The sequence below is a fragment of the Chionomys nivalis genome, chromosome 1 (assembly GCF_950005125.1).
Source record: "Chionomys nivalis chromosome 1, mChiNiv1.1, whole genome shotgun sequence".
Classification (NCBI taxonomy): domain Eukaryota; kingdom Metazoa; phylum Chordata; class Mammalia; order Rodentia; family Cricetidae; genus Chionomys; species Chionomys nivalis.
Genome location: NC_080086.1, coordinates 30,830,027 through 30,845,415, shown reverse-complemented (window position 1 = coordinate 30,845,415; position 15,389 = coordinate 30,830,027). Strand labels below are relative to the sequence as shown.

Sequence of the window (15,389 nt, the reverse complement as noted above, 5' to 3'; positions counted from 1 at the left end):
TCTATGAAGGATTAAACACCCTTATGCCTGTAAAGGTGCCTAACTCACCCAAAGCCCCCAAACGCCTTTAATATTATTCTAGGTACTAAGAAGTTGGCCTAGTTTGGACTCTCTTTCTGCCCAGCATAGCCAGGCTTTTCTTTCTATTCTTTGGCCCCAAGTTCTCCTGTCGCTCTTTGTCCCAGATTTCTCTTAGTATGTGAGTGCCCCCTTGGGTTTTCCAGACCTATTTGGGAATCAAAGAGGCAGATGGCGCTTATGTTGGGGGACATCAAAAGGGAAGTGTTTGTGCACTGGCGGCATTCCTGGTCTCCGGGAAATGGCCTTGCAAACTCAGGTGGTTGGCTTATGGCTCAACCTCCAACAACTTGGGTTTCTTCCTGTGTGCCTCCAGGGACTGTGCCTCCAGGGAGTGCCACACCAGGACTGAAATCCACGGGGCCTCCAAGTTTCCAGACTCACAAGGACCTTTGTTCCAGACTTAGCTCGCCACTTTGGGTCCCACGATCTTGCACAAACAATGCTAGCCAGCCTCTCTTTTCACGCGTGTCAAGGGAGAAGCACCAGCCAGAGAGTGTTCCCTGAGCTCCCAGGGACCAGAGAGGAAGCCATCCATCCTCACGGTTCTCTGGCCTTAGAGCCCGACCTTTCTCGGGCATCTCTTGGTATTGCTTCTCCCACAGGGAGCATCTCCTGACCTGGGTCCCTTCCTCTAATCCCCTGGGTCCTATTCCAGAGGCCCTAGATTCCCTTTGCCAATGACTAAGGCTCCATCATTCCCGCCCGCCCATGCTTCTCTCCCCACAGCCACTGCCACTGATAAGCTTTCTCTCTTTCAGTGGATTCTATTCTTTTCTGCTCTCACTGTTTCCTCCTCCCCCAAATATTCATCTGGCCTTGCCCCTCCTCTTTCTTGCTCTCTGCAGCTGTGGGCATCCAGATGCAAGTGGACTACCTCCAGCGCCAGTTCTGGGCAGCCATGAAGCAGGTAAGCATCATAGGGAAGGACTGTCCCCACGGCCCGGCCCATCAGTCCCACAGGAGACATCTCCACTCTATTTCTGCCTTCCCTGCCCTTCTATGGACCCTGCATATTGGGCTTCTTCCCCCTCCTACTCCAGTACTCTGTCCCCTGATCAGATCCAGGGCAAAGGATAAAACAGGGCCACCGCTGTTGTCCCCAAACTACCCTAGCCTTGCCTGCTACAGAGTAAATTAGAACTTCACTAGGCCCCTCCCTCTAAGGACACACACACACACCTGAAATCTTCACTGTCCTCTGTATGTCCTTCTAGCCTGAGTCATCCTCTCAGGGAAAAGTCCCATCTACTCCTTCACTCCAGGCTGCCAGGTCCCTGCCTTGGGTACAGTTAGCTGGGTAATGAAGGTAGAAAGGCCACAGAGGTGGAGGGGACCACTAAGAGCCCACTCACCATGTGAAAGTCCTAGTGCCATGCAGGCAGGTGGCCTGTGTTTGTCCTCAGAAGAGCACGGCCTGCTGCTCAGTTCCCTGCCTGCTGGGAGACACCTACATGTGTGTACATGACCCTCATAGACTCCATTTGCCAAGGCCGGTCCTCCACATGCAACAGGCTCTTCACAAATGTGCCGCACAACGTGTGTATATATATACAGACACACATACAAACACACACACACCACAGGCAGACCTTCCTCGTACAAGACACAGTCCATAGGTATCCACATACAATAGACTCCTCATAACCATAGCACACTGCACATATACAGATACGCACATGTACACAGAATATACAAGCCATGTGTATACCACACATAAAATGTATCCAAACACTCGACATACACAGCACACATAAACCTACCTTTAACACACACATTGTGTACATACAGATGCATAGTTCACATGATGCTACACATAGGCACCCCCACACACACACACATGCACATGTACTTGCACCCACAAATGCACACACTGTTCACAATGTCCCCTCTTCCTTCCAGTGCAGCACTGTGGAGGGTCCGTGTCTGAAGAGCTGCGAGGACACTGTAAGTGACTCCTGAAGGAGGGCACAGGCGGAGTTCACTGTCCTGTGTCCCCCTGTGAACTACTTCCCTCCTTCCTGAGCCTGCCTGCAGGGCTCAGCCCTCCTCAGTCCTTTGAGTGAGCAGGAGGGCTAGAGCCAGCCGTGGTCTTGGCTATGACCTCCTGTCCTGGCCTCTCCCCCAGGATCTGGATTGCTTCCTTATAGACAACAATGGCTTCATTCTGGTCTCCCAGAGACCCCAAAAGGTAAGTGACTGAAGAGCCAGAACTTAGAGAGAAGGGCGGGGGGTGGGGAGCCAAGACCTTTAGCAGCTTCATCAGCCAAGCAGGCCAAAAGCTGGGGTCTTTGCCCCACTTCAGAACAAATCTGGGTGGGAGGAAAGGAGTTACCCTCCGTCCAAACCACAGATCAAGAGGACAAACGCAAAGCGGCATTCAAAGGCAGAAATACTTCTCCCTGTTAGCTGTGACTAAGCTGACCTCTCTGCCATGTGACATGTCACATCTGTGAGGAGCTACTCAACAAGCTCAAGGCTCAGGGAGGGCCTGGCTGCACTGCCACCAAGTGTCCTGCTCCCTCCCCTGCACAGCCATGGGGACCTTTGAACCCTATCTCTGCTGCTTGTATCTTCCCCTCTCTCACCCATCCTCCCACCCTTTTCTACCATCATCGTCTCCAGGGGGACTGTCCCCACCCCTGTGCTCCTCTCCTTTCTGGGTCCCCTTGTAGAAATTTTTACCGCTACCACCAAGCCAGGGTGCCAACAGGCTAGCAGGGGCATGGGGGGCAGCCCTTACTTTGCTCAGCAGCCTGCCTTCCCTTCAGCCACCTACTCAGACAGAAGAGGAAGTCACGATGGCAGTTTTATATCTGCTCAGCCACAAATCAGACCCTGAAATTAGCCAGGGATTATACTTTAAATCGCACTTTTAAAAGAAGCTTGTTCCACCCAGAGCCAAACCTGAACACAAACACCTGAAGCAGTTCTTTGACACAAGCCCACAGCCCTGAATAACCTCCAAGAGGAATTTCGCCTGCAGGCATATGTTCAATTCGGTTAACAGCTTCCAAGATCAGGGCCTCAGTTTTCTCCTCTGGAAAAGCACAGGCTGGATCACCTGAGATCAGGGTTCAACCCTAAGCTGTAGGCTCCAGATGCCTGGATGGTACCAGAGTTGCAGGATCAGAGCTGACGCTGGCCAGGGTCCTGGTAGTCTCGCCCTCCCCCCCCCCCAAAGTCAAACTGTAGCAGGGCTGAGGGTCCATGGAAATTGTCCGAACGTGACAGGAAGTAGAGCCGGGACATCAGGAGACTGGGCACAGATAGAGTCAAGATAGAAGGGGACCAAAGGACCATGGGACGGCTCCCCGGGGACAGTTCTTAAATAGCCCGCTTGACATGCAGCAAAGGCTGAGAAGAGAAAGCAGATTTTACTGTTTCTTCCTACTGGAAAGGTCTAGGCTGTCAATCAGGACACTGTCCGAATTCTGGCCAATCACTAGTCCTGGCACACGGTGTCCAGTCCCGCCTACCTCCTCCCTTGCCTCCCCTGCCCTTCTTCACACAGAGACAGTCCATTCTGTCAGAAAACGGAGGAAAACAGAAGTTGGCTATATGGCTGAAGGGTCCTAAGGACACTCACACGCTGGTCCCAGGGCCATACGACCATGACTGACTGTGGGACCTGCTCTCCCGTGGGGTAGCTCAGGAGTCAGAAGGTGGCCATGAACAGAAGGAGTGACAATGGAGCCAGGTGGCTTGGTCAGGCAAGATAAGATTACAGATCGGCCCAAGAGTACGCCAGAGCATGGGCCAGGGAGCCTATGGAGCGGGGAAGGGAGGGGGCATGGGTGGGCAGAGAGCACCTGGGGGCATCAGCCCTGTGAGTCAGGGCTCTCTGATGGCGACTGAGCAGGAACCGGGACAGAGGACACACGAGTGAGCAGGCACCATCCCAACAGGATCCTGCTATGGATACTGAAACATCTCATGCAATGTTCATGAGCTTGAAATATTAATGGCCTTTTGGATCTTTTCCCTAACCATTTGAAAACAGCAATAACGAAAAAGGCTATTCTTCTATCACGAAGCCAGGCAAGTCCCCAACAGGCCGAACAGAGTTCTCTCACCCCTAGCTTGTCAATCGTTGCCCCCAACCCAGTCCAGCTGCGACCACTGCAAAGGGCCACCTCAGTGAAGAAGACCCCAGGGCCCTTGGATAGCACATTGGGTCGAATGGCTCCCATTCTGTCTAGAGCATCCCCGCCCATGTGCTCATGAATTGTGATCCCAGGACATCACAGAAATAGTCAGTCTGTTCTGAGGTTTATATTTGACGTAACATACATTTTCATTCCCTATTTTAAGTGCTTAGCTTATGTGCCTTCATTTTCTCAAGTGTTGTATTATCTTATGTTTTGCATAGGCTTACAAGCTGATCCAAATCCTTTATGAAATTAAACAAAGTATAAATAAAACTAGCTTCTAGAGCGGCAGTTCTCAACCGGTGGGTCCCAACTCCTTTGGGGGTCTAGTAATCACTTCACAGGGGTTGCCTAAGGCCATCAGAAAACACAGATATTTACATTATGATTCATAACAATAACAAAATCACAGTTTTGAAACAAAAACAATTTCAAGGCTGGGGGTCACCACAACATGAAGAACTGTATAAAAGGGTTGAAGCAATAGGAAGGTGGAGAACCACCGATCTAGAGGCTTTTGCCAGCTCAAAGACACCCTCCAAACACACACACACACACACACACACACACACACACACGGGGTTGGTGAACTCAGACCAGCTTTGTCTTGGGGTCAAGGGTAGCGTACAAGTCTGGGTAATCTCTTGCCTTCTAGTCCACGTCCCAAATAGAAGGGCAACAGTGGAGTTTGGGTACCCCAACACAGTCCTCTCACTTTAAGTGGATTCCCAGAAGGCCTCATCTGGGCTTTACTCCATTTCATTGGCCAGCTCTCAGTACAAGGGTTTTTGGGAAGTGTAGTCTTTTTGTGGACCACAGTGCTTCCATTGTTGCAGAAACTGCCTTACAAAAAGAAGGGCAGTGGACATTTCCTGCTAACTGGCATTTTCTAGGATATGGAGTTTTGTTTGCAGAGGCAGAAGTGTTTTCCAAGGTGTACTTTCTTACAGTCAAATCTCCTGCCTCAGAACTGGGCATTTGATCAGCAGGGCTGGTGAGGAATGAGCCTACAATTTAGCAAGAGAATGGGATGGGCTTACAGCCCTAGTCTGTACCCAGTTTCCCTGTCTTAAGGAGCATAAGTTTCAGGTTTCACACGCACACACACACACACACACACACACACACACACACCAAACAGCCAAAGGGTAGAGACAAGTCTCTGCAGGGATCTTGCTCCCTGCTGATGGAAGGGAAACACACAGTCACTGGAATAGGAAAGAGCTAATCCAGCTGACCATAACCATCCAGGGGCAAGGCCTTGGAGGATGCTGGGCAGCAGGTGTCCCCGGATACCAACTGATTAGATCATGAGCAAGGAGGTCTTGTCTTATTTTGGGGGTGAGGGGTGACATTAATACTTTCCCAAACCCAAGCTGTCTGAGAAATTTTGGCAACAAATCTAGGGGCAGGGAAAAGGATGTGCAAAGAAGAGGGCGAGAACCCAAGAGGTGAAAGACAAATACAAGAGATGCAGAGAAGGCAGGGAACAGAGGGCGATCCCAGGCTCCTGCCCTCCTCCACTCAATAAAGAGGCCAGGACAGCAAAGCTCATGGCATAACTTGCTGAAAACTACCTTCAACAGCATACAGTACCACCACAACCACCGTCACCACTGCCACCATTATCATCATCACTGCTACCACATATTACATCTTCATCATCAGCACCACCACCACTAGCATCACTGCTGTGAATCAAGGGCAGCAGCTTGCAGCAGCTTGCAGAAGCACCTGCCACACCAGGTGCGGCACATTTCTACTGTAGCAACTCAAAGTGGCATACACCCCCTTTAAAAGATCCTTCTAAACATCAGAGCTCGAGCTCTCTCTTTCTCTCTCTCTCTCTCTCTTTCTCTCTCCCCACTCCAAGATGGCCTTTCACTCACCTGCTCCCTCAGTAAACCTCTTGCATTAGATCTGTTGTGTGCCGTGATCTCTTAGTGGCACACCTCGGCCCAGGCCTGGCAAAGGTACATTCCCACTCCTTTATCCTAACAACCATGACCACCTCACCATCACCATCACCATCACCACACACACATACACACACACCACCACTACTAACCTCACCTCACCCCCACCACCATCACCACCACCATCACCACACACACATACACACACACCATCACCACCACTAACCTCACCACCTCACCTCCACCACCATCACCACCCCACCCCACACAACAAAAAGCACACGCAACAAAGGGGGCCCACAAACTCGTTTCCTTGGAAGCTCGGACTCGTGTTTAAGGAACCCTGGACCACTTCTGGAGCGCCCTCTGGGCCGATTTCACAGTCTGCTGCAGATGGCAACATGATTTAGAAAGCCTTGATTGCGATGGGCAGCTGGGGGAAGGGCGGGCTGCGGGGGAGAAGAAAGGATTCCGTGGAAGAGCAACTACAGGGACAGCCTGGTGGTAGCTCTCTCGGGTTCCCCCCCACAGATGGGAAGATTTCTGGGGGAAGTGGATGGAGCTCTCATGGCGCAGCTTCTCAGCATGGGGGTGTTCAGCCGGTAAGTGAGACACTCCCCTCTCTGGTCCTCAGATAGCCCTCAGGGTCTGACCCCAGACACCCCCAGAGAGGCCCCAAAGATGCCTTTCTGGGGCCAGAGACTGAAGTAAATCTGGGGGTGGGCGTAAGGTGCATGGCCGTCCCGCAGAGTGACTCTCCAGCCTTAGGGGTGGGTGTAAGATGCATGGCGGTCCCACAGAGTGACTCTCCAGCCTCCGCTCAGGGCTCTGAGGAAAGCACAGGCCAACACAGCAAGCATGCTGTCTGTGTTCTTGAAGCCATCCACGCATGGGAGTGACATTTTGGTATGAGCTGGCTTCTACTCTGGCTCACTCTTCTAAGTTGGGCACCCACATGGACCCTAGTCAACACAAATCCTGCAACCAAGGCCTCCAGGCCAGGGCATGGAGTAGTCTTGGCTGTGACACAGCTTACTTCTGCATTTCAGTGTTACCATGTATGACTACCAGGCCATGTGTGAGCCCCCAGATCACCGCCACAGTGCAGCCCAGACCCTGATCAGTGTGAGTCCCGGGCCGTCCCTCTAGTGGGACTCATCCTCTGCCCTGTCCTTCAGGATGTCACCTGGTCCCATCCTCATCCAGCCCCAGACCTTCTGGCTCAGGCTATTCTGGACCCTGTTCTGATGCTCACCCCTTCCCCTGGGGCTGTGGGGCTGACTTGTCCTGGGGGGGTTGCTCATTCTCACCTTCCAGACTGACATTAACATCTTCAGGGATCCCTAGCACTGATCAGAGATGGGAAATGACCAGACTCCTGAAGGGTTTTTCAAATCCTACCTGTGGGGAGTCTGACCTACAGGAGGCCTTTGAGGTCCCTCTGCTCTGGTGCTCCTTCTGAGGGGCAGGCAGGTTGGGTCTGGAGGGCGGTTGTTAAGGGACATCACTCGAGGTTTCCCTGAAATAGCTCTGCTCTTCCTCCAGCCTCTCTCCGCCTCCTTGATGGTGGTCAGATGGCTACTGGACGAATGTCTGCTGTGAGTAGGGGTTAGATGGAGTGGGGAGATAAACCATGGTCAGGGTTCAGGGTTCATGAGAGGGGAGGGCTCCCTGGACCAGGGAATTAGACCATGAGGCCAAGACCAAAGGAGAGTGCTCTCTGCAAGCGGGTCATGAGTCTTGGGTTGGAGGGGGGATTCCAGGTGACAAGAATTCCCTTTGGGGAAGGACTGGGTCATGATTAGAGGTGACAGGCAAGATTCCCTGCATAAAGAGACGAGGTCATGAGGCTATCCTTAAGAGGGGCTGCCTATGGCCCACAAGATAGCTTGGTTCACCAGCCACGGGAGGAGGGAAACATTCAACCCCACCCTACACCCTCCTTCATTCATGCCCTCAAGCATAAAGATGGGTTCCTGCAGGGGGCAGCTAGAGGCAGTGGCACCCCGAGAGCTTAACATGCCAGCCCCCGAGACTGTGTTCTGTATCCTGCAGGTTCCTGCTACAGTGGAGTACCTGGGGATCTTGGCAGGACAAAGGGTCAGAGGGTAAGTGCCAGGAAGCAGCTGTGGGCAGCACTCTGGGAAGCTCATTAGAAAGGTTCTTCCTGGGGTGGGTGGCAGTGGGGTGGGTGTCGAAGCCTTCATGTTCATAATCTCATCTCATCACCTTCCCCTTCACGCCGGGCTCCCTCGCCTCTGTGTGTGACATCACATCACCTCTGATCACCTTCGCTCCGTGTGCCATCATTCACTGCCCTATGCCATCCTGTCCTCGTGTGATGCTGTGCTTTCCTGTGCCGTGCCCAACCCTGTGCTGGGCTCTTGTCCTGGGCAGCCAAGGCTGTCTTTCATCATTGTAAGTAGTTCTGACACAGAGAGAGCCTACCTTGCCCAGTGCCCAAGGGAGCTGTAAAGGATTTGTCTTTAAGTCAGTGTCCTGGGAGTGAGCACAGGCAGGCCGAGTTTCTTTATCCTAGGACACTCCTTGATTGGGGACGGGAGGTGGTCCCCAAACCTTTAGAGCACCATTTTGAGGAAGCAAGAAAGCCCAGAGCTCAGGCCACACAAGTACAGGCCTGCCTTAGGAAATAGCCGTCTCCTCTTGAGGGGTTCCGATAGTTAAAAGGGAGGTATAGCCCATCATGTCTTTGAGATGCCACCAGGTCACCCTAGAGAAGAAAGCAGCCTCGGCAAGGCTCCAGATTTGAGGGAGTGTCCTCTAGAATGGCACCCCTCCCCTGAAATTGTGCCTAAGGACAGTCCCCAAGGACAATGACGTGTCATGGCGGCTCTGACACAAAGCAAACGGAAAGCTTTGTCCCAGCTGCTGTTGACTCCTGCCGGCCTGGGAAGGGGACACCTGACCTCAGACTGGAAAGGGGGACACCTGACCTCAGCCTGGGAAGGGGACACCTGACCTCAGCCTGGAATGGGGGACGCCTGACCTTTACAAGCCGAGAGACACAAACACTCTTAGGTCCTGGAGATGTGGGCTTCCCAGGCCAAAACGATGGCCAACCTCAGCCCACCCCGCTAAACTCTCTCTGGGTTCTGGACATCCGGTGGCCAGGAGACTCCCACTGCCTTCTTGTCTGACTTCATTATATGAACAATGTCCCCTCCTTCTCTCTGTCTCCTCAGCTGCTGCTGCTGACCAGGGCAGGTCCTTGGACCTTAGTTCCTGTGGTTAGGCCCCCTTCATAACTGGAGTTATGAAGCCAGTGGCCCCAGTGGCAAGAAAATAGCTCAGTTCTAAGCCTGAACCCCTGGGAAGAGAAGAGCCAATTGTGAGGTGTCTGTCCTCTGATGCTGAGGGCCAGGAGCAGGGGTGCCCAGTGGCATGAACAGGGATGGAAGCCGGCTGGGCTGTGGGTGCTTTCCCAGGCCACAAGGATTGTTCAGCCTGCCCTCCCCTCTTAGATTTACTATCTGTGAGGGAAGCTTCTGGGTTCAGGCATTGAGGAGACCTGTGACTTTCCTCACGCCTTGTGTGACCTTGCAAAAGCAATGTCATGTCTGCACCTCCACTTCCAGGTGTTTCCAGGTCACTCGTGTCTTACCTACACTTCCTTCGCTGCTGGGCCGTAAGAGGTAGCAAAGTGTGCTTTGGCGTAGCAGCACTGCAGGGTGCCCACGAGTGCTCTGCAGAAAGATTTCAGGGCTCCTGGCGAGGGCCACCCAGTAGCTCAGCGAGGCCTCCAGACTCCACGGTGCCTTTTGCTGAGTGCTGGTCACTTATAGCAAACTAAAGGATGCTGCCCTTGCAGATGGGCTTCCTAGGACCTCTGTGAGGTGATAGCCCTCCTCACACACATTCCTGTCACCCACAGCCCACAAGCACAAGAAGCAGGACCTGCTGCACCCCTGTGACACAGAATACCCAGTGTTCGTGCACCAGACGTCTATCCAGGAGGCCAATGGGATCATCGAATGTGAGGCCTGCCAGAAGTAAGTCCCCATGCAGCCACCAAGCCCAGTTAGGGTGCAACTTCTCACTCCTGACACCCACCGGAAGGTCCACGGTAGGAAAGGATGGCGCCTCAGGGAAAGGTCACCTTCCTCATCTCCCTACTCCTCAGTATAGGGAAAACCCAGGCTGAGGCAGGAGAGAGGAAGAGGGTCATGAACAATTTGGGGGTCTGCATTAGGGGACACAGGGAAAAGGAATCCAGAAGCCAATTCCCATGTCCACGAGTCTCTCCAAGGCCACAGGCCTCTCTTAGAATTCCCTTGCTTGCTTCCCTTCTGCTCAACCAAACCAGCCATGGCAAGCTAGTGTTGGGGCCTTTCACACTTAGGCCCCAGGCAGGGAAAGAAGCAGGAGTTCTGCCCTCTACAAAGCAGGAACTGTGTGCAGGTCTGCAGTGTCCCCAGCAAATGCTCAGGGGTGGGGGGAGCCTCGGCCTATATTCCCAGAGCTGCCATACTCTGGGGCATCGGCACCCCAAGTCAATAGTTTCCAAGCAGGACCCAGTCAGGCTAACTCCTGGGTGGAAACCTCTAGCTTCATCCAGACAAGCTTAGAAGGCCAAGCATACTGACTTCCCACTGCAAACCTTGGAGGAACCGGCCCGGAGACTTCTGCCCCAACCCAGGAGGACAGTGCATCTAGAGAGCCCCTCAATCCGTTTCCCTTCTCACCAGGGCCACTAGCAGGTCTGGGGAACCCCAGACCCACGCCAGCTATTTTGTAGCCTCAGATTCTGACATCAGACGGATTTAGGTTTCTGTCTCTTTATCACGTGTGACATCTTATGAACACACAGAGCAGCCCCCCTGGGACTGGCACTATTGACTGTGATCATCTCGAGGCTTAAAGGAAACAGCAAGGGGATGGCAGAAAGTAAGGGCCTCCTGCAGACAGCCTTGACTCTTTAAATCTAGCTCTGCTCCTCTCTGCCTCTAACTATAACCGTAGGCAAGTTTAGCCCTTCTCGTCTGTTTTGTCTATGCAGAATGGGAACGATACCAAGTTCACATAATGCTGTGAGTTTATATGTGTGATATATACGTGTGTGTGTGTGTGTGTAACATCACCCACTCCATACAAAATGCTTGGTGGCAGCCGGCACTGCTGTGTTTCTAACACCTGGCCAATGCAAAAACGCCTTTCCCTACCTCCTACCTCAAGCTGTGTATAGGAGCATTGTGCCACCTTGTGGCCAAACTCAGAACTGCAAGTTCTCCAGCTCTCAAGCCGAGATAGTTAATATATCCCTGTTTGCTGGGAATGGCCCCTGTGCCTGTTAAAGACAGCTCCTTCTTCATCTTCTCTGGCTATTGGGAAAGGAGGGAATGCCTTGTAAGTACCGGGCTACTGGCCTCAGTCTGCCTATGACTACATGGCTTTCCAGGTGCCCCAGAAGGTCTCTCCCCCAAGTCCTTCTCCTTGGCCTACACCCCTACTACTCAGAGCCCTCCACCCTCTCTGCTGCAGGACATTTGTGATGCAACAGATTCCCAGCAGCAACCTGCTCCTCCTAGTGACAGACCTTACCTGTGACTGCAGCGCCTACTCTCCCATCCTCCAGGAGGCCACAGAAGTCAAATATATCCTTCATATCCTCCAAGGGGGAGGGGGTGGCTGAGGGATCATGGAGAAGCTCAGATTTGGGGTGCAGAGCCCAGCCTGTACCCCCATTCCCTTCCTTACAGGATGACTTATGGGCCAGCCCTCTGCCCCTGCGAGGGGTGCTCCCCATCCTGAACCTGCTTGCAGGGCCACTGACCGCCCAGATCTTGACCCAGGATCTCCAGAACTACGTAGAGTTGTGACCTTGACAGTGAGCTCTGCACATAATGCCTCTGTCAAATGCGACAGGATGCGCTCCCAGAAGCCCCGGCGGCGCCCAGGATCCTGCCATGCCTTCCATCCAGAGGTGTGGGCTGTGAACTAAGGGGCCTGGTCTTCACTCCCCAGTTGTGTCTTGTGTGTGACTTCCTGGGATATGAATGTGTCTGGACATTGATGGCTGTATGTGCCCATCATACTGGGAGACCCTTACACTCACATTTATGTGGTGTGATGTAAAAAATTAGATTGGCCAGGCCTGTCATCCCAGCACTAGGGGGCAGAAGCAAGCAAGAGAATTCCAGGTCAGTTTGTGTGGGACAGAGAGGCCACAAGGGGGTTGGGGGGGGGAGGTGAGAGACAAGAAGCAGAGAGGAAGAAAGAGAAGGGAAGAGAATAGAACAAAGGACCCAAGGGAATCTATACTTCCTAGGGCCTGGGGCCCATGGAGTTTCACCTCTCCGTCCACACTCGGGCTACCTCAGCACGAATCACTATTACGTGGCTAGTGACAATAGCAAGTGGTATTTATTAACACCTGAGCTGCGGGCCTTACTACCGGTCTCAGCTGGGTGTGGTTGCCACAAACCACCTCCCCTAGAGATGCCCCTGGAGGTCAGGGCTACTCCACACAATTATGAGAAGACCCCAAAAACTAAGTATGCTGTTTTTACTGTCCCTAAAAGCTGGAAGAAAGGTAGGTTTCCTGTCTTCTGTCTGTGTCTATCCACACTGCATGCTGGCCCTTGGGTTGGGAGGACCAGCCCACTCCTAATGCCCCTTACCTCTCTGTCTCTACAGGAGAATGCTCAGGACTGTGGTGGTGCTTCAGACACTGCAATTTCATTCCCTCTGCTCCTGCTACCGCTGTGGGCCTGGCTGCTTCCACCCCAGCTTCTGTGGTGACCCCATTCTATCTGACTTTCACAGAAGGGAACCCTTAGAGAGACATTCTAAAGTCACCAGCTGGTGAGATCCCAGCTTCTTAGCAGTAAGGTGTCTCCTGGGTTACCGCTGGTCTCTGCCTCTTAGAGACTGTTGGAAGGATCCCCAAGGCTCTCCAAGGTGCTGGGGACCAGGTACTCCAAGTCTTCTACTCTTCTCTCTGCTTCAGGACTCCCAACAAGAGCTTAACTGGAGGAAGGATACAAGTCACCAAAGATCAGAAACAGTCAAAGGGGCAGGTGTTGGGGGCCAGGGTTGAGCAGTGAGACCCATGCAGAGGCTATGCCAAGAGCACACTTGCCATCAACACAGGAGTCTTTAGGAAGATGCCTTCATCCACTACAGATAGTACGAGGTAAGGCAGGCAGAAGGAGAGACAAGACTCAAAGAAGGAGCAGGAAGGAGGTGTTGAAATAAGAGCGGCGGGGCTGCGTCCCCGGCACCCGGCCGCCCGCATGGCTAGCTTATGTCCCGAAATAATTACACGGAAACTGTATTTTTTTAATTACTGCCTGGCTCATTAGTTCCAGCCTCTTATTGGCTAACTCTTACATATTGATCTAACCCATTTCTAATATTCTGTGTAGTACCATGAGCTGGCTTACCAGGGAGATCTTAACCTGCGTCTGTCTGGAGTGGGAGAATCATGGCGACTCCCGACTCGGCTTCTTTCTCCCAGCATTCTGTTCTGTCTACTCCGCCTACCTCATTTTCTGTCCTATTAAAGGGGCCAAGGCAGTTTCTTTATTACTTAACCAATGAAACAACAGATAGAAAGATGACCCACCTCCATCATTTCCCCTTTTTCTGTTTAAACAAAAAATGGCTTTCACTTTAACATAGTAAGATTACATATAACAAAATGGTTATCAAGCAAGAATTAAAGTTACAATATTTATATCTATTTTATCTTTTATCATAACTAAGGAAAACTATAACTATAACTAACCATTCTTCAACTCCATCAAAGACTCCAGAAGGATATAATATTACCTAAGTAAACAAGAGATCCAAAACTCTAGAAATGACAGAGACATCTCACTGTCTGGACAGTCCCCAAAGTTCTTTTGTACCGTTGGGGCATCCATCTTCAGCCTTCAGGCCCATAGTATCTAGCAGACATTTTTATCAAGCAGGAAATTCCAAAGACAGTTTAGTCACTTTTTGTTGTGTCCTGCAGAATGTCTCGCAGACTCTTTTATGAGTCAGGAACCCCAAAAAACCATCTCACCTTTAGGCAAGTTCAGCAGTCCTCTTTCTGCGGGTTTTTTGTGTCCAGTTTATGTAACAGTCCAGGCAAGAGCAGTTTCTTGCCCAAATGGCTATCAAACTCCTTAAGGAGCCTCTTCGGTGTCCATCTTTCTCTTGAAGTAGATTGGTGCTGCCAGGAGCAGACGTGTCTCATTATCATGAAAAGCCCTAAGTTATTAAAACATTAAATGTCATGTTCTGTAGTCTTTGAAAGATATGAAGAATGCCTAATTGAAATATATCTATGCACATCTAGAAAATCTAACTAACATGACTACAAGCTTGACTATTATTTATGATTATCCAGTAGCAACCTATATTTCCTAATTATACATTACATTTTTAAATGAACTACATAATCACAATACCTTAATCAAGATTAGAAATACATATAAATATAACAAAATTGACCTTAAAATCTATACCAATGTAAATTATTTATATCTATATCATATCCCCCTTTAAATGTAAAAGAACATTTATAAACAATATTTGGGAATATGGGCGCAGTTTTTTTTCTCCAAACTGCTTTCTGCTGAATGGGGGCGCTGTATTTAGATCTTTTATGGTGTAACCTGTGTGTCAGGGTCATCTCAGTTGGCAGTTGAGTGAAGTAATTTTTTGAGGGTGTTTACAGCAACCTTTTAGGAGGGCGTGGTCTATCATACCATATTGGGATAGAAGAAATCCACAGGGTCGCATCCTCTGTGAAAACAAAAGAAGACCCTCTCCAAAGCATCATATTCTTAGACCCATATTCTGAAATCATAATACCCTTATATCCATTTTGGTTTAGCTTGGCAGCCCATATAATGAAATGTCTCTCTGTACTTAGCTCCTTTACAGTCAAAAATTTTAAAGAAAACACAATAATACAAAGAATCCAGACTCTCTGTGAATTTTTCATTTTTATGTGGCTTATTTTTTTTTATTTTTTTTAATTTATAACTATTTGTACTCTGTCTCTTTAAAGACTTTATCCCCCTTTTTTTTAAGGGCATTAACTTTTTTTTTTTTTATTTTTTTTCTCAAGCCTATGTACATTCATCCAACATTGTGACTCATTTATAGATCTTTTATGTTTGAAATCTGTTCTATTGTGAATCTGTAATTTTTTTACTATCCAGGAGCATTTTTTAAAATGTTAAGCATTTCTTAAAAACCTAAGTTGTACCATTTAGAGGTATTACGGTAC

The 15,389-nt window shown here is 50.6% G+C and overlaps 1 protein-coding gene across 3 annotated transcripts in view; it reads left to right on the top strand.

The window, feature by feature from the left end:
- Window positions 1-12,904, top strand: part of Cacna2d4 (calcium voltage-gated channel auxiliary subunit alpha2delta 4) — a 104,071-nt gene extending 91,167 nt beyond the window's left edge. For 2 of the 3 annotated variants that reach the window (XM_057779954.1, XM_057779970.1), the window contains 12 exons: window positions 927-988; window positions 1,981-2,025; window positions 2,207-2,269; window positions 6,677-6,747; window positions 7,195-7,270; window positions 7,691-7,743; window positions 8,201-8,253; window positions 8,543-8,563; window positions 10,038-10,155; window positions 11,645-11,757; window positions 12,004-12,086; window positions 12,800-12,904. In XM_057779954.1, coding sequence (XP_057635937.1) covers window positions 927-988; window positions 1,981-2,025; window positions 2,207-2,269; window positions 6,677-6,747; window positions 7,195-7,270; window positions 7,691-7,743; window positions 8,201-8,253; window positions 8,543-8,563; window positions 10,038-10,155; window positions 11,645-11,757; window positions 12,004-12,086; window positions 12,800-12,904 — 863 coding nt within the window. The remainder of the gene's footprint in view (window positions 1-926; window positions 989-1,980; window positions 2,026-2,206; window positions 2,270-6,676; window positions 6,748-7,194; window positions 7,271-7,690; window positions 7,744-8,200; window positions 8,254-8,542; window positions 8,564-10,037; window positions 10,156-11,644; window positions 11,758-12,003; window positions 12,087-12,799) is intronic. The other variant, XM_057779961.1, reaches the window with a different exon arrangement.
- The last annotated feature ends 2,485 nt before the right edge of the window (window positions 12,905-15,389 follow it).